The 27,264-nt window shown below is 45.3% G+C and overlaps 1 protein-coding gene across 1 annotated transcript in view; it reads right to left on the reverse strand.

The window, feature by feature from the left end:
- ACACA (acetyl-CoA carboxylase alpha) overlaps positions 1–27,264 on the reverse strand; it is an 848,870-nt gene that overhangs the window by 110,386 nt on the left and 711,220 nt on the right. The window contains exons 46-47 of the mRNA XM_063951842.1: positions 7,484–7,661; positions 6,181–6,293 (exon numbers count right to left, since the gene is read on the reverse strand). Of these exons, the coding sequence (XP_063807912.1) occupies positions 6,181–6,293; positions 7,484–7,661 (291 nt within the window). The remainder of the gene's footprint in view (positions 1–6,180; positions 6,294–7,483; positions 7,662–27,264) is intronic.

The following is a 27,264-nucleotide window of genomic DNA, read 5'->3' on the forward strand; positions in this document are numbered from 1 at the left end:
GTGACTTACCTTCTTCATTATGTTTTGGCTGCGAGATCCTCCCTGATGGTTGAGGTACGCCACTGCCATTGCATGTCCGAGCAGATTTGATCTGCATTCATCAGAAGGATATTCTTTGCCTGAATAAATGCAATATATGTGGCCAGAGGTTCCAATATATTTATTAGCAGGCAACATTTCTTCCTTGGTCCACTGCCCCTGGAAGCAACTCCTTCCTGACACTACACCCCAGCCCCGCAGGCTGGCATGCACTGTCAGAGTTGCCATCTGATATTAAAAGGAGCCTTCCTTTGACCAGGATAGGTTGTCCAATAACTATCCAGCTATTGACCTCCTAACTTCCAGATGAAGACCGTAATCTGCGCTTTTATTGTCTGATAAAAAACCTTGCTACTAGGAAATGATCAGACAATGCAGATTTATCTAATGGAAGTATACTCCATCATGTCCATTGTCTACACAATCAAACCCATCATACGCCTTACTGCGTAAATGTATACCGTTTGACTGTGTAGCAACTCCTGAATCCTTAAGTGAATTTTGGATATTTTTTTCAGAGGTCAATTACTCTCTGTATACCCAACTCCATCACAGCCCCAAATAAGTCATTCAATGTGACGAAATCAGAACGACGTTGCCCAATTTATAAGCCAACCAAATCTCTGTAACAAGCTCTATTACAGATGACAGTGAACAATTCCTAAGACTGTGCCAGGAATATTAAGTCGTCGAGGTATGGGTTTTTATAAAATACTTATCTCTTGTTGACAGAGGTAAGATGCCATCACTACCATAATTTTGGTGAATACTATGTGAGCTGTGGTCAGCCCAAATGGTAGAGACTGAAATAGAGGCTGGAGGATAGCAACCTAACATAGCGCTGATGGAACAGTGCTATAGGAACATGTGGATAGGCATGCTGAATATTCCGGAATGCCCTAACCATCCTGCTCTATGGCTGAAATAATGGAGCGTAAAGTATCCATATGACACCTGAGGTACCCAAAAGTACTTGGTCAGTGATTTCATTTTGAGTATGGGCCAGAATTACCCATTTGGCTTCTGGACTAGAACCAGGTTGGAATCAAACCTTGTCCTTATTGTGCAGGAGGAACTGATTATCACTCCTGACTGAAGCACCTGAACTGCCTCTTACAAAGCACTCGCCTTCATTTCCACTGAAGACGGGCTGGTACAATTTTAATAAGGATGTTTCTGAAAACCCCTATAGCACTTGGTATTACCAACCAAGTACTAACCAGGAACAACACTGCATAGCTTCCAAGATCAGATAGGATTGGGCATGTCCAATGTGGTGTGGATATAGATCATACCGTGAGATACCGCTTTTTGCACCCAGACATCTGTAGTAGATTGCTACCAGCTCTGTGCAAACTGAAGAAATCAGCCTCCCACACTGTGTCGCCCCAGGTGGAAGCCCTCATCATCAGGCTGATGGCTTATCTTCAGATTTGAAACACGGTCTTCTAGTAGCCCAATACCTTTTAGTCCTACCAGACTTGTTGAATTGAGACTGTTTGCCTTTTACCTTTTCCTTTTCCATGATTCCGAAAGGACCGGAAAGCTGGAAACTAGGTTTGATCTGATTTCAAATACTGTTAATTCTTTACCAAAAGAATATTTCCAGTACCAAGATAAGACTCCATAGCCTTCCTGGACTCTGAGTCAGCTTACCATGTACATAGCCGATCCGTTCTGCGAGCTGCTGCAGCAGCTGCTATCTGAAAGGCAGTAGTACCCATATCCAGGTCCGCTTATCGCTGCCTGTTTGATATGCATTATAGAATTTTTGCTTTCTATATGCCATTGAAAAATCCCCTTTCAATGCATCAGCCCAGGCTGCCATTGCTTATTGCTATCTGAGCTAAAGCCAAGGCTGGTCTAATGATTGTCATAGACAAAAAGAAAAAATGGTCTTTAGAAAACCATCGAGTCTCCTATCCATGACATCATTAATGTTGAAAAAAAAAAAAAATTAACATTTTTGCACCATTCAAAGATTTGCAAATCTACTTTGGGAGCCACCCTTCTTTTTTAAACAGTCCCCAGCTGGATGAGGATAATTGGAATTCCATTTCCATAGGCTCTGCTGCTTCTGAGGATAGAATGGCGTACATAGCACTAATTGGCTCAGGTATGTCCACTGAGCTGACCTTCTGAAGTGCAATAAGTCCTCAGCTAAACATGTGTAAACTGTGAAGATGTTGTATCATGCCTATGTGATTTACTTACCACAGGCCTTTTAGCCTGCATTTATTAAGAGTCTGCCGTTCCCTAGGTGGATAACCTCAGAATGAAGAATGCATGTAAGGGTTAATAGGATAACCCATCGGTGGTATATGGGCTGGCATTATCTCCTCAGCTACATTGGATAATGTCTGTGCAAAATAGCCCATGAAGGTTCAACTAGAACCTGTGTCTGCCTCGGTTACTTAAGAGGCTTTGGATAACTAAACCATTTTGCACATTATCCCATTGAACCAGTCCTTGCCACTCTTAGACATGATAAATAAATCACACACCTTTACAGTGTTATTACACAATTTGTGACTGTAATCACTTTAAAATTTGTTAAAGTGAGATACAATCCAACCCTACCCTGCTTTGCACCAGAATTGAGGATCGGAATACACAAATAAACTGAAGGAATTTTATAGTAAAGTCAGCAATCACTCTAGCAGTCAGTCACAGGTTATACATTAGCATAATAAGCAACATGAGCACATAATCAACTACAAACACATGTCAAGTAAGTAGAAGAAACATATTACTGTATTACCTTATATAGGAGTTTTAAACGTATTCAGGTGCACAGCAAAAGAAGACCACAGCAATAGTTATCAGACTCATATGCATCAGGCACTTTATCTAACTATTCGTACTCAAAGGTAGATATAGACTTAGGGGGTGATTCCGAGTTGTTCGCGCGCTAGCTGCTTTTAGCAGCATTGCACACGCTAAGCCGCCGCCCTCTGGGAGTGTATCTAAGCTTAGCAGAATTGCGAACGAAAGATTAGCAGAATTGCGAATAGAAATTTCTTAGCAGTTTCTGAGTAGCTCCAGACTTACTCAGCCATTGCGACCAGCTCAGTCCTTTTCGTTCCTGGTTTGACGTCACAAACACACCCAGCGTTTGCCCAACCACTCCCCCGTTTCTCCAGCTACTCCTGCGTTTTGCAACTTGAACGCCTGCGTTTTTCCGCACACTCCCATAAAATGGCCAGTTTCCGCCCAGAAATACCCACTTCCTGTCAATCACACTACGATCAGCACAGCGATGAAAAAGCTTTGTTATGCCGTGAGTAAAATACCTAACTTTTGTGTAAAATAACTAAGCGCATGCGCTCTGCGAACCTTGCGCATGCGCAGTAAGCGACTAATCGCAGTATAGCGAAAATCGGCAACGAGCGAACAACTCGGAATGACCCCCTTAGTGCTGTATTACCTGGCTCAGTAGAGTGGGATACAGGGAGACTCACCCCGTTTCCAGGACCGATCAATACGTTTGCGAACGCTGAGTGGATCCAGACGCTACTATTGTACACAATCGCTCCGTGAACCTATAGTGAACACAGACGCCTATGCTGCGACTGGGTCCCCTTAGTACACAGCACCTCAGACGGAAGCGGGAAAACAGTTCATGGCGGGAGATTTGGAGGAAGCTGGTCATGAAGCGGGGGGAGGGGTAACCAGGGGAGCATCTGACTCCCCACTGCTGACATCAACCCTAGGGATTGCGGCCTCATACTACCCCCTGGAGCCTATGATCCCTAAGGCCTAGTGCTGGTGCACTCTCGGTGGCAGCCGCGTCAACGACTGTTTGGTAGTCTCCTCCCAAAACAGTACGGCTGTGTCTGCGTTCCCCCTCTAAGTGGAACCGAAGCCTTACACTCTCCCCGTGCTCTGGCCACAGCCTGGTAACGTCTGCTGGACCTGCTAGTATATCCGGACACAGATGCCCGCCAAAACAGCACTGAACTCAAGGGTAAACGTTGTCGCGACCAGGCGGGGAGCGACTCTTTCTAAGGTATGTGTGGCCGGAGAGACTAACCAGCCACACGTGTAATGGCGGCCGCAGCACTGAAGGGGTTAACCCCTAGTGCCCGGCACCATTAGAAGGACAATGGGCGCTTGGCGCCACTTTTAAACTGTGCACTGGCGCTAGTCACCATCTTTAAATGTATTGTGAGTGCTAGGCACCGGGTATTTAAAATATGTTTAATAATGTGTCATATGTTATATCGCTGCGCAGTGCGCAGTTGGAGAATGATGAACGGATGGACACGGCACTTATGAGGAAAGTACAAGGTATTTTGTTTCTAAAAAGGCCTTGAAAATAGTTTGTGAGACACTTTTTGCATAGGAAGTCGTATGGTAATTGTCCTAGCTCCAGACTTGCTATGTACAAGTAAGTGTCAATTAGCCGGCCTCTTGGTGGCCAAACCTCTTTGAAATGCAAACGAAGATGGAAGGAAGACTGTTTGTTGTGTTGCAGTCTTTCCTGTTGTAAACCCAAACACTGGGTTTGCATGGAGATGTGAATGAGACAGAAACATTTGTATTTTGAAGCTATGTGATAAATTTATCAATGGCGAAGTGTAAACTCCCAGGTGGTAGGAATTGGAGTTTAAATTCTACAAAACTTTGTGTGTGCCAGGAAGGAGGAAATTGTTTTATTTATTTATTTGTATTTTGTAAGATTTACTGATTGGATGGAAATTACTCAGGGGGGACATGACCCCCTGTGGTACTGTGTCGAAAATTGACATAAAAAGGAGGCCTGCGTGCCTCCAGAGTGTATTATACCAACTACTTTCTGCTGTGAACATCTTGGTGTATGCGGTTTCCCCTAGCAATAGGGAAGAGTTCTCTTTAGAACTATTTGTTGGCATTAAAACATCATCTGCCTCAAGAAGATTGCGTCATCTTGTGACCTGCAGGCCTATGCAAAACATAGCCCCGTTCACCGGCTGTCTAGGGTGAATCAGCGTCTCCAAGTTCCACCTTCCGCCAGCTACCGGTAGAGGACTAGTGGGGATTCGTCAACACCGCACAGGTGTGGTAACGCAGTGTGTCGGCACATACAGAGCAGAACCGTGGTTCCAAACGCCACGGCAGGTAGGGAGTTTGGTGGTGGCAGTATAAACCCGCCCACAGCGCAGTGGGTGGAGTCAGTAACAGGCGGTTACTGACGATAAGCGGGAATCCCCTATGTGGTCAGGTCCCGTGTGACCTAAGCATCCATTCTGTGTACTGGGGACGAGACCGTCCGATCACAGTATGTATAGGACGCTTTTTAGAAAGATCACTCAGAAAAAATAGTAAGGCTATAAAAATAAAATACGTAAACTTATGGCTGCTAAAAAACAGCAACCCAATGACCATGGTCCGGCTCTTGCCGCACCAAACAAAAAACTAATTTGCCTGAGCCAGGAGGCGGGATATATGGACGCGTCCGTTGCATGCTGGGAGGCCAAAAAGCTTTGACCGTTTGGTGCAAATCCACTGTCGCTCCACAATATCTTAATGTATCCTGTGGATACCCTGTGGACCCTGCAGGAGAAAGGACTGGTACTCTGGTTTCTTGTTCACATGTGTACCGGGAGCAAAAACATCCCTTGCTACTGGAATTAAAAGTGAATGTCCAGGCTGATTCCCATGGACAAATGAGAGGAGCAGTCTTCATTGGTTATGTGGGCTGTTGTACCCAGCCTCAGACCTACTGTATATGAAAAATAGTATGAAAGGGTGGCGAATAGCCCATACAAATCACTACTGCCTTGTGTAAACAGTGCTCGAACTACAGAATACTATAATATACTGGCTCTTCTCTCCATTCTCTTTAACATGGTGAGATTTACTTTAGGGCACCAAGAAAAGGCACATCAGATTTAGGGTTTAGGGTAATGCTAGGTTACAATTTTATTTGGATTTTTAGTATTGCATAACCCCAGACTCTAACAAGGACAAGTAACATAATGGTCTTTTTCTGAAGCTGAACACCCACAATTGCTGCATTTCCGCTATACTGTATTATCCTTGCTATGCTCTACATTAGAACAGAACAAACAATGGCTGATAAACAAGTTTATAACATTATTACGAGGACATATAACTTCTACTGCCTATATCTGAAACTGTTTAGAGAGAAACACCTACCTAATCTCTCTGCCAGGCGAATGTAAACTGGATCCACTCTCCGCATAGTCTTTACCAAATCTTTTCTCCTGAACTTTATTTCCACAGTTCCCTCTGGTTCCAAAACACCCCCTCTGCAAAAGAAACAGGTGATTACTAACTAATATTACATTCGCTTTTCTTTCAAACATACAGTATTGCACAAAATAGTCTCATTAAAAAATTAATTATAAAAGGCCATATAGAGTAAAATTATTTATAATAGTAATTATGTCATTAAAACAAAATTGTGTTATATAGGCTGAGTCTACCATATCCAAAATGCTTGTGACGAAAAGCAGTTTGGATTTTTCCATATATTTGGAATATCTGCATGCCATAATGAGATATCTTGGGGATGGGACCTAAGCCTAAACACGAAATGCATTTGTGTTTCATATACACCTTATACACAATAGCTAATAATTTTATGCATTATTATTATTATTATTATCCTTTATATGGCGCCACAAGGGTTCCGCAGCGCCCAATTACAGAGTACATAAACAAATAATCAAGCAGGAAAACAGCAACTTACAGTTGACGACAGTATAGGACAAGTACAGGGTAAATAAACATAGTTACATCAGCAGATGACACTGGAATAAGTATCAGGTGGCAGAAGACTGCTGGATTTGGTGCAGCTGAATATTATTAGAGTAAGAAAAGGATAAGCACATGAGGGAAGAGAGAAGATGAGGGAAGATGCATCAAGCGAAGTTTTGAACCATCACAATGCAAAAGGTGTCACTATCTCAGTAGTACTCAAAAAATGTTGGATTTCAGATAATTTGGGATATTGTATATTTGGATATGGGAGAGACTCAACTAGTATTTGTTTTATTTTGATTACCTTTATTATTTGTGTGAGCCTTTTCCTACAGCTGTAGTTTGCAAAATATTGCTATGCTTGTTAGTAGAGAGGACTACAGTCCTGTGATTGGAAGTTCCCTATTACAATATGATTTATATACATCACTATTACTATGTTGCTTATTAAGACAATAACATTATTTTGTCATTCTGGAAAACCTCTTCAGTATTGTGAAAACTGCAAAACAATGTCTCTTTAGGCCAACTGTAGCAAAATCCAGGTAGTAAGCAGATATTGCTAACCGACATGGCTTTTTAATGATATCCCATAGTTAAACAAACTATACAAGATACTTTCTTTATAAATAAATATGAGATGATTTGGAGGTAGGAATTTGGACTGAGAAACTGTTATATAAAGTAAGGGTATTTTGCAAATGCTATAGATGCAGGGAATATAGACATCCGTTACCTGCTCTCTTTGTCAGCATACATCTCCATGTGCCTCGGATTGATTGTAGGATCTATTACTACCCATGATCCTCCTCTCAGTTCAGCTTGAGGTGGTATATACACCAACACAGGCTGCTGGTATTCACGCAAGCCATCCACAATGTACGCTCCAAATTTCAGAACTTGATCATACATGTCTGTTGGCATAGGAAGACAAATATTTAATTACTGGTGCTATACACAGAAGTGTACAGACTGCATGTATTAAAAATAATAATAATAATTTAAAAAAAATAATAATAATATAAACTGAATACCAAAAAAAAAAAATCCTCATCTTGCTGCAAGTAATTAATGAACAATGGAGAAAGAAGAGATTTGTAAAACCCTATGACTGTGTGCTGCCGATTTTGGCTATGGCCGATTTTGACTATATTTTGTACTAGACAGTCCAAATTTACATGCCTGCACAGTCTATCTAACCTTGCGATACCGACCCCGCAAGAGTGTGCGTCAGGATCGAATCGGCTAACACCTTGCGATATGCACTAACCTTCCTCGCAATTTTGACTATATAGTCAAAATCACAAGGTAATATCACACCGTATGTACACACCTTTAGAATGCTTTAAAAAAATAGACGTGTTAATAGTTTATTTGTGTCAATTAACAAAATGCAAAGTGAATAAACAGAAGATAAATCTAAATCAAATCAATATTTGGTGTGACGACCCTTTGCCTTAAAACAGCATCAATTCTTCCAGGTACACTTGCAGACAGTTTTTGAAGGAACTCAGCAGGGAGGTTGTTCCAAACATCTTGGAGAACTAACCACAGATCTTCTGTGGAAGTAGACTTGCTGAAATCCTTCTGTCTCTTCATGTTATCCCAGACAGACTCAATGACGTTGAGGTCAGGGCTCTGTAGGGTCCATATCATTACTTCCAGGACACCTGGTCTTTCTTTAGGCTGAGGAACATTGGCTTTATGTTTGGAGTCGTTGTCCTGTTGCAGAATAAAGTTTTAGCCAATCTGACGGCTCCCTGATGGTAAAGCATAATGGATAAATACCTGCCTTTATCTCTCAGCATTGAGGACACCATTAAGCCTGCCCATATCCCTAACTTCATTTGCTGAAATGCTGTGCCAAATTTACAAGGAACCTCCACCATGCTTCGCTGTTGCCTGCAGACACAGCTAAATATTTCAAATTTTGACTAATCAGTCCAGAGCACCTGCTGCCATTTTTCTGCACCCCAGGTCCTATTTTTTTGTGCATAATAGAGTTGCTTGGCCTTGTTTACCTGTCAACGGTATGGCTTTTTGGGCACAATTCTTCAATGAAGACCACTTCTGGCAGATTTCTCTGAACAGTAGATGGGTGTACCTGGGTCTCACTTGTTTCTGCAGGTTCTGAGCTGATGGTACTGCTGGACATCTTTTAATTTCGAAGAAAAGTAAACATGATGTATCTTTCATCTGATGCACTAAGTTTCCTTGGCCGACTACTGTGTTCGTCTATGGTCCTCATCGTTGCCCGTTTCTTTGTGCTTATTTAAAAGTGCTTGAACGGCACATCTTGAATCCCCAGTCTGCTTTGAAATTATATTATGTATGAATAGTGTAATGTGATTTTACATTTATTATTAACACTGTCAAGACACATCTCTATGTTTTCGTGTTATACAGACATGGTTCTGAAGCCTTCATGATGCACTTCTGACTCAACATATGACTATAGATACACTTACTGTATTACATATGCTTGTATTCCTGTGTACACGTTTGGAGATCAACTGGGTCCACTACTAAATGAGCATTATACATTTCATGTGGAAACAGTTACTTTCTGTCTGTCTACACAAGAATCATGTACAGTATTTGGAGGAAAATAGCTGCTGTGAATGTCAATCACTGTTGTTACGGATATACTGTAGTTTATAGACCATCACTGAACCTCAAACAACCAATTAGAGTTAATTTTATACAGGGCCGGTTCTAGACCTTGGGGCGACCAGGGCAAAAGTTTCCTATGGCGCTCCCTCCCCCCCCCCCGACGGGGAAACAGGGTTAGTGCGTGCCGCAAGCGTGCATAAAAAATAAGAATTTACTTACCGATAATTCTATTTCTCGGAGTCCGTAGTGGATGCTGGGGTTCCTGAAAGGACCATGGGGAATAGCGGCTCCGCAGGAGACAGGGCACAAAAGTAAAGCTTTCCGATCAGGTGGTGTGCACTGGCTCCTCCCCCTATGACCCTCCTCCAAGCCAGTTAGGTACTGTGCCCGGACGAGCGTACACAATAAGGGAGGAATTTTGAATCCCGGGTAAGACTCATACCAGCCACACCAATCACACCGTACAACTTGTGATCTAAACCCAGTTAACAGTATGATAACAGCGGAGCCTCTGAAAAGATGGCTCACAGCAATAATAACCCGATTTTTGTAACTATGTACAAGTATTGCAGATAATCCGCACTTGGGATGGGCGCCCAGCATCCACTACGGACTCCGAGAAATAGAATTATCGGTAAGTAAATTCTTATTTTCTCTATCGTCCTAGTGGATGCTGGGGTTCCTGAAAGGACCATGGGGATTATACCAAAGCTCCCAAACGGGCGGGAGAGTGCGGATGACTCTGCAGCACCGAATGAGAGAACTCCAGGTCCTCCTTAGCCAGGGTATCAAATTTGTAGAATTTAGCAAACGTGTTTGCCCCTGACCAAGTAGCTGCTCGGCAAAGTTGTAAAGCCGAGACCCCTCGGGCAGCCGCCCAAGATGAGCCCACCTTCCTTGTGGAATGGGCATTTACATATTTTGGCTGTGGCAGACCTGCCACAGAATGTGCAAGCTGAATTGTATTACACATCCAACTAGCAATAGTCTGCTTAGAAGCAAGAGCACCCAGTTTGTTGGGTGCATACAGGATAACAGCAAGTCAGTTTTCCTGACTCCAGCCGTCCTGGAACATATTTTCAGGGCCCTGACAACATCTAGCAACTTGGAGTCCTCCAAGTCCCTAGTAGGTGCAAGGCACCACAATAAGCTGGTTCAGGTGAAACACTGACACCACCTTAGGGAGAGAACTGGGGACGAGTCCGCAGCTCTGCCCTGTCCGAATGGACAAACAGATATGGGCTTTTTTGAGAAAAAACCACCAATTTGACACTCGCCTGGTCCAGGCCAGGGCCAAGAGCATGGTCACTTTTCATGTGAGATGCTTCAAATCCACAGATTTGACTGGTTTTAAACCAATGTGATTTGAGGAATCCCAGAACTACGTTGAGATCCCACAGTGCCACTGGAGGCACAAAAGGGGGTTGTATATGCAATACTCCCTTGACAAACTTCTGGACTTCAGGAACTGAAGCCAATTCTTTCTGGAAGAAAATCGACAGGGCCGAAATTTGAACCTTAATGGACCCCAATTTGAGGCCCATAGACACTCCTGTTTGCAGGAAATGCAGGAAACGACCGAGTTGAAATTTCTTTGTGGGGCCTTCCTGGCCTCACACCACGCAACATATTTTCGCCACATGTGGTGATAATGTTGTGCGGTCACCTCCTTTCTGGCTTTGACCAGGGTAGGAATGACCTCTTCCGGAATGCCTTTTTCCCTTAGGATCCGGCTTTCCACCGCCATGCCGACAAACGCAGCTGCGGTAAGTCTTGGAACAGACATGGTACTTGCTGAAGCAAGTCCCTTCTTAGCGGCAGAGGCCATAAGACCTCTGTAAGCATCTCTTGAAGTTCCGGGTACCAAGTCCTTCTTGGCCAATCCGGAGCCATGAGTATAGTTCTTACTCCTCTACGTCTTATAATTCTCAGCACCTTAGGTATGAGAAGCAGAGGAGGGAACACATACACCGACTGGTACACCCACGGTGTTACCAGAACGTCCACAGCTATTGCCTGAGGGTCTCTTGACCTGGCGCAATACCTGTCCCGTTTTTTGTTCAGACGGGACGCCATCATGTCCACCTTTGGTATTTCCCAACGGTTTACAATCATGTGGAAAAAACTTCCCGATGAAGTTTCCACTCTCCCGGGTGGAGGTCGTGCCTGCTGAGGAAGTCTGCTTCCCAGTTTCCATTCCCGGGATGAAACACTGCTGACAGTGCTATCACATGATTTTCCGCCCAGCGAAAAGTCCTTGCAGTTTTTGCCATTGCCCTCCTGCTTCTTGTGTCGCCCTGTCTGTTTACGTGGGCGACTGCCGTGATGTTTTTCCCACTGGATCAATACCGGCTGACCTTGAAGCAGAGGTCTTGCTAAGCTTAGAGCATTATAAATTTACCCTTAGCTCCAGTATATTTATGTGGAGAAAAGTCTCCAGACTTGATCACACTCCCTGGAAATTTTTTCCTTGTGTGACTGCTCCCCAGCCTCTCGGGCTGGGCTCCGTGGTCACCAGCATCCAATCCTGAATGCCGAATCTGCGGCCCTCTAGAAGATGAGCACTCTATAACCACCACAGGAGAGACACCCTTGTCCTTGGATATAGGGTTATCCGCTGATGCATCTGAAGATGCGATCCGGACCATTTGTCCAGCAGATCCCACTGAAAAGTTCTTGCGTGAAATCTGCCGAATGGAATTGCTTCGTAGGAAGCCACCATTTTTTACCAGGACCCTTGTGCAATGATGCACTGTTTTTAGGAGGTTCCTGACTAGCTCGGATAACTCCCTGGCTTTCTCTTCCGGGAGAAACACCTTTTTCTGGACTGTGTCCAGAATCATCCCTAGGCACAGCAGACGTGTCGTCGGGATCAGCTGCGATTTTGGAATATTTAGAATCCACCCGTGCTGTTGTAGCAGTATCCGAGATAGTGCTACTCCGACCTCCAACTGTTCCCTGGACTATGCCCTTATCAGGAGATCGTCCAAGTAAGGGATAATTAAGACGCCTTTTCTTCGAAGAAGAATCATCATTTCGGCCATTACCTTGGTAAAGACCCGGGGTGCCGTGGACAATCCAAACGGCAGCGTCTGAAACTGATAGTGACAGTTCTGCACCACGAACCTGAGGTACCCTTAGTGAGAAGGGCAAATTTGGGACATAGAGGTAAGCATCCCTGATGTCCCGGGACACTATATAGTCCCCTTCTTCCTGGTTCGTTATCACTGCTCTGAGTGACTCCATCTTGATTTGAACCTTTGTAAGTGTTCAAAAAAAATTTTTTTAGAATAAGTCTCACCTAGCCTTCTGGCTTCAGTACCACAATATAGTGTGGAATAATACCCCTTTTCTTGTAGTAGGAGGGGTAATTTAATTATCACCTGCTGGGAATACAGCTTGTGAATTTTTTCCCATACTGCCTCCTTGTCGGAGGGAGACCTTGGTAAAGCAGACTTCAGGAGCCTGCGAAGGGGAAACGTCTCGACATTCCAATCTGTACCCCTGGGATACTACTTGTAGGATCCAGGGGTCCTGTACGGTCTCAGCGCCATGCTGAGAACTTGTCAGAAGCGGTGGAACGCTTCTGTTCCTGGGAATGGGCTGCCTGCTGCAGTCTTCTTCCCTTTCCTCTATCCCTGGGCAGATATGATCTTATAGGGACGAAAGGACTGAGGCTGAAAAGACGGTGTCTTTTTCTGCAGAGATGTGACTTAGGGTAAAAAACGGTGGATTTTCCAGCAGTTGCCGTGGCCACCAGGTCCGATGGACCGACCCCAAATAACTCCTCTTCCTTTATACGGCAATACACCTTTGTGCCGTTTGGAATCTGCATCACCTGACCACTGTCGTGTCCATAACATCTTCTGGCAGTTATGGACATCGCATTTACTCATGATGCCAGAGTGCAAATATCCCTCTGTGCATCTCGCATATATAGAAATGCATCCTTTAAATGCTCTATAGTCAATAAAATACTGTCCCTGTCAAGGGTATCAATATTTTTAGTCAGGGAATCCGACCAAGCCACCCCAGCTCTGCACATCCAGGCTGAGGCGATCGCTGGTCGCAGTATAACACCAGTATGTGTGTATATACTTTTTATGATATTTTCCAGCCTCCTGTCAGCTGGTCCTTGAGGACGGCCCTATCTATAGACGGTACCGTCACTTGTTTTGATAAGCGTGTGAGCGCCTTATCCACCCTAAGGGGTGTTTCCCAACGCGCCCTAACTTCTGGCGGGAAAGGGTATACCGCCCATAATTTTCTATCGGGGGGAACCCACGCATCATCACACACTTTATTTAATTTATCTGATTCAGGAAAAACTATGGTAGTTTTTTCACATTCCACATAATACCCTCTTTTGTGGTACTTGTAGTATCAGAAATATGTAACACCTCCTTCATTGCCTTTAACGTGTGGCCCTAATAAGGAATACGTTTGTTTATTCACCGTCGACACTGGATTCAGTGTCCCTGTCTGTGTCTGTGTCGACCGACTAAAGTAAACGGGCGTTTTAAAACCCCTGACGGTGTTTTTGAGACGTCTGGACCGGTACTAATTGTTTGTCGGCCGTCTCATGTCGTCAACCGACCTTGCAGCGTGTTGACATTATCACGTAATTCCCTAAATAAGCCATCCATTCCGGTGTCGACTCCCTAGAGAGTGACATCACCATTACAGGCAATTGCTCCGCCTCCTCACCAACATCGTCCTCCTACATGTCGACACACACGTACCGACACACAGCACACACACAGGGAATGCTCTGATAGAGGACAGGACCCACTAGCCCTTTGGAGAGACAGAGGGAGAGTTTGCCAGCACACACCAAAAACGCTATAATTTATATAGGGACAACCTTATATAAGTGTTTTCCCTTATAGCATCTTTTTTATATATTTCTAACGCCAAATTAGTGCCCCCCCTCTCTGTTTTAACCCTGTTTCTGTAGTGCAGTGCAGGGGAGAGCCTGGGAGCCTTCCCTCCAGCCTTTCTGTGAGGGAAAATGGCGCTGTGTGCTGAGGAGATAGGCCCCGCCCCTTTTTCGGCGGCCTCGTCTCCCGCTCTTAACGGATTCTGGCAGGGGTTAAATATCTCCATATAGCCTCCGGAGGCTATATGTGAGGTATTTTTAGCCAAAATAGGTATTCATTTGCCTCCCAGGGCGCCCCCCTCCCAGCGCCCTGCACCCTCAGTGACTGCCGTGTGAAGTGTGCTGAGAGGAAAATGGCGCACAGCTGCAGTGCTGTGCGCTACCTTTAGAAGACTGAGGAGTCTTCTGCCGCCGATTCTGGACCTCTTCTTACTTCAGCATCTGCAAGGGGGCCGGCGGCAAGGCTCCGGTGACCATCCAGGCTGTACCTGTGATCGTCCCTCTGGAGCTGATGTCCAGTAGCCAAGAAGCCAATCCATCCTGCACGCAGGTGAGTTCACTTCTTCTCCCCTAAGTCCCTCGTTGCAGTGATCCTGTTGCCAGCAGGACTCACTGTAAAATAAAAAACCTAAGCTAAACTTTTCTAAGCAGCTCTTTAGGAGAGCCACCTAGATTGCACCCTTCTCGGCCGGGCACAAAAATCTAACTGGCTTGGAGGAGGGTCATAGGGGGAGGAGCCAGTGCACACCACCTGATCGGAAAGCTTTACTTTTGTGCCCTGTCTCCTGCGGAGCCGCTATTCCCCATGGTCCTTTCAGGAACCCCAGCATCCACTAGGACGATAGAGAAATGGGGGTGTGGCTTCATAGGAAAGGGGCGTGGTCAGTTTTGCTCCCTGTAGTTTTGCCCCCTGTAGAGTTGTGCACCCTGTAGAGCTGTGCCCCCTGCAGCTGTTATGCCCCCTGTAGCTGTGCCCCCAGTAGTTGTGTCCCCTGCAGCTGTGCCCCGCAGCTGTTGTGCCCCCTGCAGCTGTGCCCCCAGTAGCTGTTGTGCCCCCTGCAGCTGTGCCCCCAGTAGCAGTTATGCCCCCTGCAGCTGTGCCCCCAGTAGTTGTGCCCCCTGCAGCTGTGCCCCCATTAGTTGTGCCCCCCAGTAGCTGTGCCCCTAGTAAAAAAAGAAAAAATACTTACCAGCCCCGTTCCTGCTTCCCGACCACTGCACTCCGTCTCCACCGCCGCTCCTCTGATCTATGGGAGAGACAGCGCCGCACAGAAAGGTCCTCTCCACGAAGGGAAACTAGACGCTACCTCACTGCATGTCTAGTTTCCCTTTGCGGAGAGTACCTTTCCCTAACCATCGCCTCCGCCATCCTAGTTAGTAGCGGCTCTTGCCACGGCGGCGGCGCCCCGGGCAAAAGTCCTGCTTGCCCGTGGCAAGAACCACTACTGATTTTATACTATTTATAATATTGACATTTTAAAACACAGCTACCATAAATGGGTTGCAGTGGTGGTGATGGCATCCACTGGCTGCCAAGGAGTTGGGGTTGTATAGAGGATTTTTGTCCATGCAATGGAAACCATATTGGTGCATGGCTACACATCCTACTGGGGATGTAACCCGTTCATGCAGGTGATCAAGTAAATTTATAGCAAAGTTGAGATAAGGTACATTAGGACGAGTTAAATGTCAAAATAAAAATAAAACAACAGAAATAGTTTACTCATACCCTTCATCTAATATTTAGACAGCATGAAAAAATACAATAAAAAAGTATAGCTTAAAAAAATACAGAATTTTAAAATATATTAATGCACTAGCAAAAGACTATTATTGAGAGTTCATCTTAAATGGAAATCCTGCATAAGGATCAAATAAGAGCAGAGTCAAGACAAGAGAGAAACTAAAAGATTCAACCTCCTAATCAGAGTACAAAAGCAATGCAAGATGGCCCTTTATCTTTTAAAATTAATATATTGATTGTTAAGGAAGGAATTTATTAATGGTTTATAAGAAAAGGGTATAATCAATGTGTGCAAGTGAGTATACATTACTCATTTACTATTTGAAAAGTATGGGTGTTTTCAACGTTTTATCTCAGAAAGCTGAAAGGCAATTCTCATACATGCTAATACTATAAATAAATATAGGCAAATATATGCAATTTTCTGTACAGAATCATTTATGCTATTTTTTAAATGTATTACTAGTATTAAAATAAAGTGAACATTAATATTATTTAGAAATGCGGCACTACTTCTGCTAAAAATCTATATATATGCCTATTATAATTATTGAGAACCTAAAATCACATGCTCTTTTATACTAGCTCACCTTAACCGAATTGCCTAAGATAATAAAATATATAAATAAAATATATTCATGAATTACTAAATAGGCCTTTTTCAAATAGAGTCCTGGCATCAGAAATCACTTGTTATTTAAGGACAGTCTCAATGTTTTAATTCATCTAATAAACAGATTATATAGCATTTCTAACATCTAAAGCCAGCGACAAAGACAGAAATTTGTGGCCCCATAGCAACAATTTGAAGGGGTCCCCGTCCCAATGCTTCTACAGAGACAGAAACACCTCTCCGTAGCAGTTGTTAATGTTATGCCCCATAGTGGTGCCCTAGATTATGAACTATATTGCCCTAGTTAATTTTATGAACCATACACAGTGGTGCAAGTGTGTGGGTACGGGTGGGTACGGCGTACCCGTAAGAATTTAGCCGTGGGTACGCCGTACCCACACCGACGGGCTGCCACTCCTCTTCTCTCCCTCCCTCTGCTGCTCCACGCCGCACCGCCGCTGATGTGAGGGTAGGAGAGCGCAGCCTGCGCCTTTCCTTCCCCTCAGACTCCGGCGGGTGTCTCAGTTTAGTTCAGCGCCGATCCGTGAGCCAATCAGAGCTCGCGGTGCGAGCTCTGATTGGCTCACGGATCGGCGCTGAATTAAACAGAGACACCCGCCGGAGACTGAGGGGAAGGAGAGGCGCAGGGTGCGCTCTCCTCCCCTCACACAGACAGACGGCAGCGGTGAGCAGGGGAGGAGGGGGACACACATGTATACCTGACACTGGGGGATATCTGGCACTGGGGGGGCATGTTATACCTGGCACTGGGGGATATCTAGCACTGGGGGGGCATGTATACCTGGCACTGGGGGATATCTGGCACTGGGGGGGGGCATGTATACCTGGCACTGGGGGATATCTGGCACTGGGGGGGGGGGGCGCATGTATACCTGGCACTGGGGGATATATGGCACTGGGGGGGCATGTATAACTGGCACTGGGGGATATCTGGCACTGGGGGGGGGCATGTATACCTGGCACTAGGGGATATCTGGCACAGGGGGGCATATATACCTGGCACTGGGGGATATCTGGCACTGGGGGGGCATGTTATACCTGGCACTGGGGGATATCTGGCACTGGAGGGGCATGTATACCTGGCACTGGGGGGGGGGGCATGTATGCCTGGCACTGGGGGATATCTGGCACTGGGGGGGGGGGGGGGCATGTATACCTGGCACTGGGGGATATATGGCACTGGGGGGCATGTATAACTGGCACTGGGGGATATCTGGCACTGGGGGGGCATGTATACCTGGCACTGGGGGATATCTGGCACAGGGGGGCATATATACCTGGCACTGGGGGATATCTGGAACTGGGGGGGCATGTATAACTGGCACTGGGGGATATCTGGCACAGGGGGGCATATATACCTGGCACTGGGGGGCATTTATACCTGGCACTGGGGGATATATGGCACTGGGGGGGCATGTATACCTGGCACTGGGAGCATTCTGGCACTGGGGGGGGACTTGTGTACCTGGCACTGGGGGATATCTGGCACTGGGGGCATATCAGGCACTGGAAGGACATGTGTATCTGGCACTGGGGGCATATCTGGCACTGGGGGGACATGTGTATCTGGCACTGGGGGGGACATGTGTATCTGGCACTGGGAGGGACATGTGTATCTGGCACTGTGGCCATATCTGGCACTGCGGAGACATGTGTATCTGGCACTGGGGCATATCTGACACTAAGGGCATATCTTGCAATGGGGGCATACTTGTGTATCTGGCACTGGGGGCATATCTGGCACTGGGGACATACTTGTGTATCTGGCACTGGGGGCATATCTGGCACTGGGGGCATACTTGTGTATCTGGCACTGGGGGAATTTCTGTATCTGGCACTGGGGGCATATCTGGCACTGTAGGGGCATTTCTGTATCTGGCACTCGGGAGCAATGTATATCTGACACAGTGGGGGCATTTGTGTATCTGGCACTGTGGGGCAATGTTTATCTGACACTGTGAGGCAATGTATATCTGGCACTCTGGGGGCATTTCTGTATCTGGCACTGTGAGGCAATGTGTATCTGGCACTGTGAGGCAATGTGTATCTGGCACTCTGGGGACATTTGTGTATCTGGCACTCTGGGGGCATTTGTGTATCTGGCACAGTGAGGCAATGTGTATCTGGCACTGTGGGGCAATGTATATCTGTCACTGTGGGGCAATGTATATCTGTCACTGTGGGGCAATGTATATCTGTCACTGTGGGGCAATGTATATCTGTCACTGTGGGGCAATGTATATCTGGCACTGTGGGGCAATGTATATCTGTCACTGTGGGGCAATGTATATCTGTCACTGTGGGGCAATGTATATCTGGCACTGTGGGGCAATGTATATCTGTCACTGTGGGGCAATGTATATCTGTCACTGTGGGGCAATGTATATCTGTCACTGTGGGGCAATGTATATCTGGCACTGTGGGGCAATGTATATCTGGCACTGTGGGGCAACGTGTATCTGGCACTATTGGGGTCATATGTGTATCTGCCCCTCCCCCCATATGTGTATCACGCCCCCATTTTCATTGGCCATGCCCCATGTGGCATTTGGCCTCACCCATTTTTTTGCGCACGCGCCTTCGGCGCGCGCACACAGTACCCGTAACACATTTTTTCTACTTGCACCACTGTGCCATACAGCTGTAGTGCCCTAAATAATATTATGGGGGAATTCAATTAGCTGCAGTAAATTAATGTGGCTAATTGATCCTTCCCGGGGCTATCCAATTAGTCCCAAAAGCCGGCACGATCAGGATATTTTTTTACCTGCCCGGAGGCAGGAGAAAAAAGATACACAATAACTGAACCATTTTTGCGATTGCAGATATGAAAACACATGGCTCTGGTAACTTATCCTGGATCTATGTGTTTTTGTGCGAAAACAGGTTTTTTTCGCGCAAAAAAAGGGCCACAATTGAATTGCCAGATGACAATCGGGCAAACATCACAGTAAAAGCCATTTTGGGGTTTTTTTCACCAAAAAATGAACGGGGACAATTCTCCATCAGAGAAAAAGATAGAACAAGGGATATGAAGGTGGTTTGAGCCAGCACCATACAGTGCTTATTTTTGAATGTAACTTCCTCAAGAATCAACCACCTATAACTTCTCTACAGGCTCACTTCTCCACACTTTTCACTGCTACATGAATAGACCCCTTTAGTCTCCATTCTAGGTGCAGTGTGCTGATCAGTGAGGAGGGCATATTTATATTTTGAAAGGCAAATTTTAGTGCTGTCTCAATACAGCTACAGTAGCGATACATGTTTAAAATTTTACTCCTCTAAAATTTAAATATACCCTCCTTACTGATCAGCACACTACACACAGAGGGAACACTACTATTGTGGTGGCCAAATTTCCCATGGGACTTTTATCCTGAGTGCAAGGTCAGTCAGGAAGCACAACAAATCAACGGTTTTCACCTCCAATACTCAAGTACTACCCACAGGTCATGTTTTCAGGATTTCTCTAATCATGCACAGGTAAGTTCATTTATTTTTGTATAATCAGTTTTTATAAAAAAAATGAAGAAACTTTGACCAAAGGGAGCATTAAGTACCTCTGTACGCAGACATGCAGTATAAAATGATCAATAACAATAGACTGTAGAAGTGCATAATCGTACAGAAAGACATAAGGTCAAAAGGAGACAATACCAGATCCAAACAATCAACAGAGGTAGCAAGACAGTGTCTCCATTAACATAGAAATTGTCACTGCGAAATTTCAAAGTTTCAAATTTTGTCAAAATAAAGAGAAAACAATATAACCCAATAAGAACAAATAGTATCTTGAAATAAAAAATCAAAATCAAAGGAGAACATAGTAAGGATAGTAAGGAAAGGTAGAAAAAAAAAGACTAGAAAGAGAAAGACAAAAAAAGGTAGACTCAAACCACTCCATAAAACAAAACGTAGGACTAAATAATGGAGGAGGTAGTAGTCAGTAATCCAGAGGAGCAGCTAGGAATGCTTGAGAGGACTTGTAGTCCAGCCATGGGGACCAGGTGACCGCAAATTCATGCGACCTGTCTATTGACGAGAGTAACAGATCTTCCATCTGCATAACATAATCGAGTTTTGCAAACCAGGAGCGATGGGTGGGGGGGAAGTGGGGATCTCTATAAAGCTGGAATTACAGCTCGGGTGGCAATGCTAAAATGTCGAAGCAGAGATTTCTTATATTGGGACGTTATGGTGGAATGATTTATTTGCCAGAAGGCAGGACTAGTAGGGATTTGAGTTTTTAAAATCTCTTGTGAAGTACTAATAACGTCTTGCCAAAAGGATTGGAGGAGGGGACATTCCCACCAGATATGGAATAGTGTACCGACTGAAGAGGAGCAGTGCCAACACTTAGCCGAAATAGAAGGGTACATCGCATGCAGAAGAGAAGGGTGCCTATACCATCTTGTGATAATTTTGTATTGAGTTTCTCTAATCTGGACACAAACAGAGCTCTTATGTGCTTTAAGGAATATTTTTTCCCAGTCTTGAGCTGATAAGGAGACACCCAGGTCTCTCTCCCATGCTGTAATAAAGGAAGGGATAGCTGTGGGTTTAGAATGGTGTACTATCTATATAAAGTAGAAATGGTGTGAGCTGGATTGCAAGGGGCGACACAAAATTTCTCGAATGGAGTCAATTATCTAGAGCCAGAGACCAAAAAATGTCTAATTTGCAGGAATTTCTAGAAATCTCTTTGGGGTATGTCCAATGTCTCCCGAATGTCAGAGAACTGTTTTACTGCAGAGGAGGTCACCAGTTGACCAACTCTGAATAATCCCACAACTGCCCACCGAGAGAAATGGGGTAGAATTAGACCTGGTGAAAAATCTGAGTTGGCCAAAAAGGATGTTAAAGGTCCAAATTTGGATGAGATATAGGAAAGGCATCACAGTGCCTTCCAAATGGAGAGAGTGGGGGTTATTATACGATGGGGTGCAGACGGTCTAGGTAAAGATGGAGCCAAGGGATTATCTCTGGAAATTGCTGCACATACAAGCCCTCCAATTCAACCCATTGCTTAGTCTCACGGCTCCTCGTTCAGTCCAACAGTCTATCCAAAAGGACGGCACAGTAATAATTTTTAATATCAGGAAGTTGAAGGCCACCAGCCTTAGTCGATCTAGTCAAAAAAGATTGTTTAATTCTGGGTCTCCTTCACTGCCAGATAAATTGTTGAATCAGAGATAGAATGGAGCGAAACCAAGAGTCTGGAATATGAATTGGTAAGGCTTGCATTGTGTATAATAGTTTAGGGAGAGTATTCATCTTTACGATATTCATTCTTCAGAACCAAGACAGTTGCTTCACATGCCACCTGGAATAATCATTTCGAATCATCTGCAGGAGTTTGATAAGGAGCCATTAACTCAGACTCTGGTTGTAGGGGAATCATAGAGGGCTAATATTCTGATAAGAGTTCGGGCACCGAGGCTTATGTGTTCCAATACCGATCTCATAAAATTCCAGTTTACCCTATCAAACGCCTTTTCGGCGTCAGTGGAAAGTAAAATGGTAGGGATCGAGCTACGAGATGCTAAATGAATTAGGTTAAGAACCTTGGTGGTGTTATCTTTGGCCTCACGGCCCATGACAAAACCTACTTGGTCGTTGTGAACCAATAGAGGGATCAATTTATTTAATCTATTTGCCAAAAGCTTCGCGTATAATTTAAGGTCTACATTTAAGAGAGAGATGGGTCTGTAAATAGAGCAAACTCATGGGTCTTTGCCCTGTTTTGGTATCACCGAGATGTGGGCCTCTAGTGAGTCTCGCGAAAAATGTGAGTCAGCTGAGATTGAATTAAAAGCTTGAAGGAGCATGGGAATTAATTTATCCTTAAATACTTTGTAATATGCAATGGTGAATCCATTGGGACCAGGGCTTTTACCCGATGGGGTGGAGGAAATGGCTTGGTCAATTTCCTGTGAGGTGAAAGGTGCTTCTAGTGTTGTGACCTCCGAAGGTGGAAGGGTGGGACAGGCTATGGAAGTCAAATAATGCTTGATTTGTTGGAGAGCAAGTTGGGGGTCAGTGGTAGAAGGGTTTCTGTCTAAATTGTACAGCATGGTGTAAAATTGGGAGAAGTAGGACCCTATTTCAGGGGTATTGAACTTCAAAACACCTTTAGTATCTTTCATGGAGTGAACAAAGGAGGCCGAGTGTTGTGCCCGTATAGCTTGAGCCAAAAGACAGCCTGATTTGTTACCCCACTGGTAATATTTATGTTGCATTTGCGGATGGAGAATATTATATTATGCGACAAAAGTTTATTAAGCTGGGAGCGAGCCTCTGTGAGTTCCACAAGTGTCTCATCTGAAAATGAGGATTTATGGGAGGTCTCAAGAGATTGAATCTTGTGTAGTAAACCTAGTCAGTGAGTGTTTTTGTTTTTTCATATATGATCCAAGCTGTATGAGTTTACCACGGAGGACACATTTATGAGCCTCCCATATAGTTATGTGAGAGACTTCGTCTGAGACATTAGTGGCGATATAGTCAAAGTCTTATCTAAGGCGACTTTGCAGTATGCGTCAAGTAGTAAGGATTCATTGAGTCTCCAAGTCCATTGTTTATGGGAGCTGTGTGGAAGGTCTAAGACCAGTGCCACTGGAGCGTGATCTGACCATGTTATTGGGCCAATGGTAGCATCTACTAGGAATGGGAGGTGTCTATGGCTGATAAACAGGTAGTCAATACGCGAGAAGACCCAATGGGGGTGTGATAGAAAGAGTAGTCACGGCCCGAGGGATTGTGAATCCTCCAGGAATCAACTAGTTGCTGCGAGTGGAGTAACTTTTTAACCTGATGATACTTCATTGCAGGAAATCTAGGGGCCTGGGATGTAGTGTCCATGTTGGGGTCCAATGTCCAATTGAAATCACCGCCTAAAACGGTAATCCCCCTGGAAAAAGAATCCAATCTGGCCAGGTGGGAGTTATAAAAGGAAAGCTGAGCCTGGTTTGGTGCATAAATCACGATAAAGGTAAACATTTGGTTAAAAATCGAGCAGTTCAAGAGAAGCAGTCTTCCCGGAACTATTCTATGAGCGGAAACCTCAGAAACATGAAGGTCTTTGGAAAAAATAATCGCTAATCCTCTAGTTTTGCTGCACGGGGTATTGCTATAGTAAGCCGTGGGGTAGCGGCGATTGGTAAGGGAGGGATTCCATATGCCAACCTTCAAATGAGTCTCCTGTACCAGTGCCACATCTACCCTCTCGGAACACAATAAACGTAGGAGGCTCTTCTCTGGCGAATTAAGGCCACGGGCGTTGAGGGATAGGATTTTAAGTTTCCCTGATTGGGTCATGGTGGTTTGAGAATAAAAGTGTCCCCCATTGTATCACAGAGTGGTAGAGAGGAAAAGGAAGAAAGAAGAAGAGAGACGGAAAAAAGGCATAAAGAGAAAAGAAATAAAGAAAAAAAATTGCATCATCAGTAACAAACCCGCAGTGGAGAGACTGTAACACATGGTCATCAGCCTCCTGACCGGCAAATTTGCCAAAGGCAGGTATGGGGGAAAAAGTGGAGCCAACAGCAATGGGAACCCTATGAAATTCACATAAGAAAACAGATATAGCAATCCTAGAGGAAAACAACCAATTGATGAGTAATAGGGACAGCGGAGGGAGCCGCAGTCCCCACCACCACTCTAAGTCTAAACAATTAGCTAAATTAGTCAGCATAACATCCTCTGATAACAAATAACATAGCAAATACGGGTATGGTAGGTCTCTCCAAAAAGAAAGGCAGCCTCCAACGAGGCATTAATAGAGAGATGACCTAGATATATTAAAAAAAGGAAAAATCTGTCATGGAAGTCCACCCTTTGAAGGAGAAGGAGTAGCTTTGGCTCTCTTCTTAGAATTTCGAACCTCGTGCCATCGTTGTGAGCCAGGGGCGCGTTTAGGAAGGGATATGTCAGGGAGAGGAGAGTCCCAGTCCTGCAGGTCAAATTTAGGCAGTCCTAGCAAAGAGCAGAACATTGGAAGTTCGGCGTGAGAAGTCAGAGACACGAAAAGGATTGGAGGTTGAAGGGGAAACCCCAATGGTACCGCAATTGTCATTTCCGAAGTTCGTTGGTTAGGGGTTTTAAAACTTTTAGCTGTTGAAGTGTGTACCAGGAGAGGCCCTGGTAGAGGCATATTTCAGAGTCATTAAAGTCGACCGCAGTTAATTGACGGGCTTTATGCATAATGTCCTCCTTTTTGAAAAAATAGTGGAGTCAGCAGATGACATCGCGTGGTCTATCAGAGGGGAGGCCTCTCGGTTTAAGAGCTCTGTGGGCTCTATCGAACATGATGGTATTATCCGAGTCCTTTTCCAAGATCTCATTAAATATTTTGGTTAGAGCGTCTACAAGGCCAGATTGGGGAACATCCTCCAGTAGCGCTCGGACGTTATTCCATCTGCCTCTGTTATCGATATCCGTCATTCTCGACTGCAGGGTATGGATTTCTCTGGACTGAGCAAGAACAGAGTCCCTCAGGGAGACCATGAAGGAGTCTGTTGATTTCTGATTTTCCTCCAGATCAGTAAGGCGGTTCAATATGTGTGAGATCTCGCCCTTAATCGTGGCGAGTTCATTCCTGATCGTGTCCTGAAGGTCTTGCTTGGTAGGGAGGGACTTCATGAAGGATAGGATCTCCTGTAAGTCCCGGCCACCTTTAGATGTGGGGCCCATCATATCGTCTGCGGAGGTAGAGAGAGAAGAGGCAGATGGGGATGGGGGGGTTTGGCAGGAGGTGTTTCGGTTCTCCATCTGTTGTGAGGCTGTTGGATGTAAAAAAGGTCTCAGATCCGCCCGAGGGAGAGAATCTCTTGGGCGTCGATTTTTAGTCTTTCGAGAAGACTTCATGGTTCGGACCATAATTCAAATACATTGCTACAGTGGATGTTATCAGTAAGCTCAGCATGCATCAGATATATCTTGAAACATAGCGTAGCAGGGATCCCAGTGGGCGGCGACTCCCCATGGCCTGGTTTTAGGTGGTCATATAGTGGTCTGTAGCAGTGTAATCACTGACATGCGCATAATAGATCATTGAGACAGATGATCCGGGCGTGAAGTAGGGATGCGGAGGTAAGTCCCAAAACAGATGCGCCCAGCTATAAACAGTCAGTTTGCGGGGGTATGGAGGTCACTGAAATGGGGTAGCATACACCACGCCAATAGTGGGTCATCCCTGAAGTAATCACTGACGCAGGGAGAGCACAGAGGTACCGGCGGTTGAGTTCCTAAAAGCAGGGGCTACCTGGGTTAGAGCTCTATGGCACATAAAGCAGGGGAGGGCGAGATTGAGGCGGATCAACAGGCAACAAGACTGGGGTCCCCTGCAGCAGATGTGTAGTTGGAGCCAGTCCCACTAGTAGCAGGGTGACTGAGATATCCGGTAAGTGCCACACCTCTGTCCGGAATCTAGGACCATGTGTGGACTGCCACTCACCCACAGGCTGCGGGCAATCACTGGCATGTGAGATGGGGGGAAGGGGGGGAAGAAAAGGGGAGCCCCTGGTCATGGAGGCACAATCTCCATGCTATGATGCATCACCAGGGGAGAGGAAAAAGGAGCCGGTTCCGGCTGCTTACCTCCCTGTCCACAGGCCCGCAGTCAGTGTACACAGTGGTACACAGGTATAAGGCACAAGCAGGCGTCTCCCAGGAAGGCTGCAGGCGTCCCATTCAGCGTTGCCCTGACAGCAGCAGGTGTGGGAATCCCTCCGGACTCTGCCACTGGACCCAGCTAGGAGACTTTGGGGGAGAGAAGGGCAGGCCGCGGCACCAGGCAGGCTTGTCCACGAAGATGTCAGATCGCCGGGACCGGCCGCCAAATCGAGTCCCTGGCTTGCAGGGCTAGGGTAGGCCGCACCCTGCAGAGGGACAGGAGGTCCCTCCTGGCTCTGTGGACACTAACCCCAGCAGGATAGCAGGTGTGGGGAGGTAAGGGGCACTGTTAGGGGTGATAATGGCAGCAAGGGAGGGGTGTGTAAAGGAGCTATCAGCTGGGATCAGCGGAGCTCCAGTGGAAGACGTCTCGTCCTGATGGCTGCCAGGCCACACCCCAAGTTCATTTATTTTTGATTTTCAGTAAATTATTCCACCTGTTTCCACATACAGAAATCCTGAAGACATGACGTGTTGAGGATTGGAGTTGAAAACCTGTAACTAAAGGGGCCCATAAATCAGCAATCAAAAGTTATTGTTTCCCAGATCCTGTGATTTTTCTTTCAAAGTTATATTGTTTCCACAATCCATCTAACTTTGACCATGCATTACAGATATTTTTTTAATGATATGCAGATCAATTTCAGTTAAACAGATATGCCACTCTTAAAAGACTTTTACTAGGAACGATCTACAGCTCTGCTGACTGTTACCATACACTAGCAATCTACAGTCCCAATTGATCTGTGAAATCCAACATGTTGAAAACCCTGATTTATCAATCCCAATCAATTTGTGGCCAAAATTTGCGATCTGTGAACCCCACCCATTACAGATTTATTGACACAATTATCTGCAAAACGTCAGATTGTCCAAATTGATTGCTAATGTATGGGCCCCTTTAGTTGATGAAGTTCTACTCGTAAGGCTGGAGCTGAGTACATCCACTACACCCTCACCACTTGATAGGTG

This window comes from Pseudophryne corroboree, chromosome 2 (assembly GCF_028390025.1).
Source record: "Pseudophryne corroboree isolate aPseCor3 chromosome 2, aPseCor3.hap2, whole genome shotgun sequence".
Lineage (NCBI taxonomy): Eukaryota > Metazoa > Chordata > Amphibia > Anura > Myobatrachidae > Pseudophryne > Pseudophryne corroboree.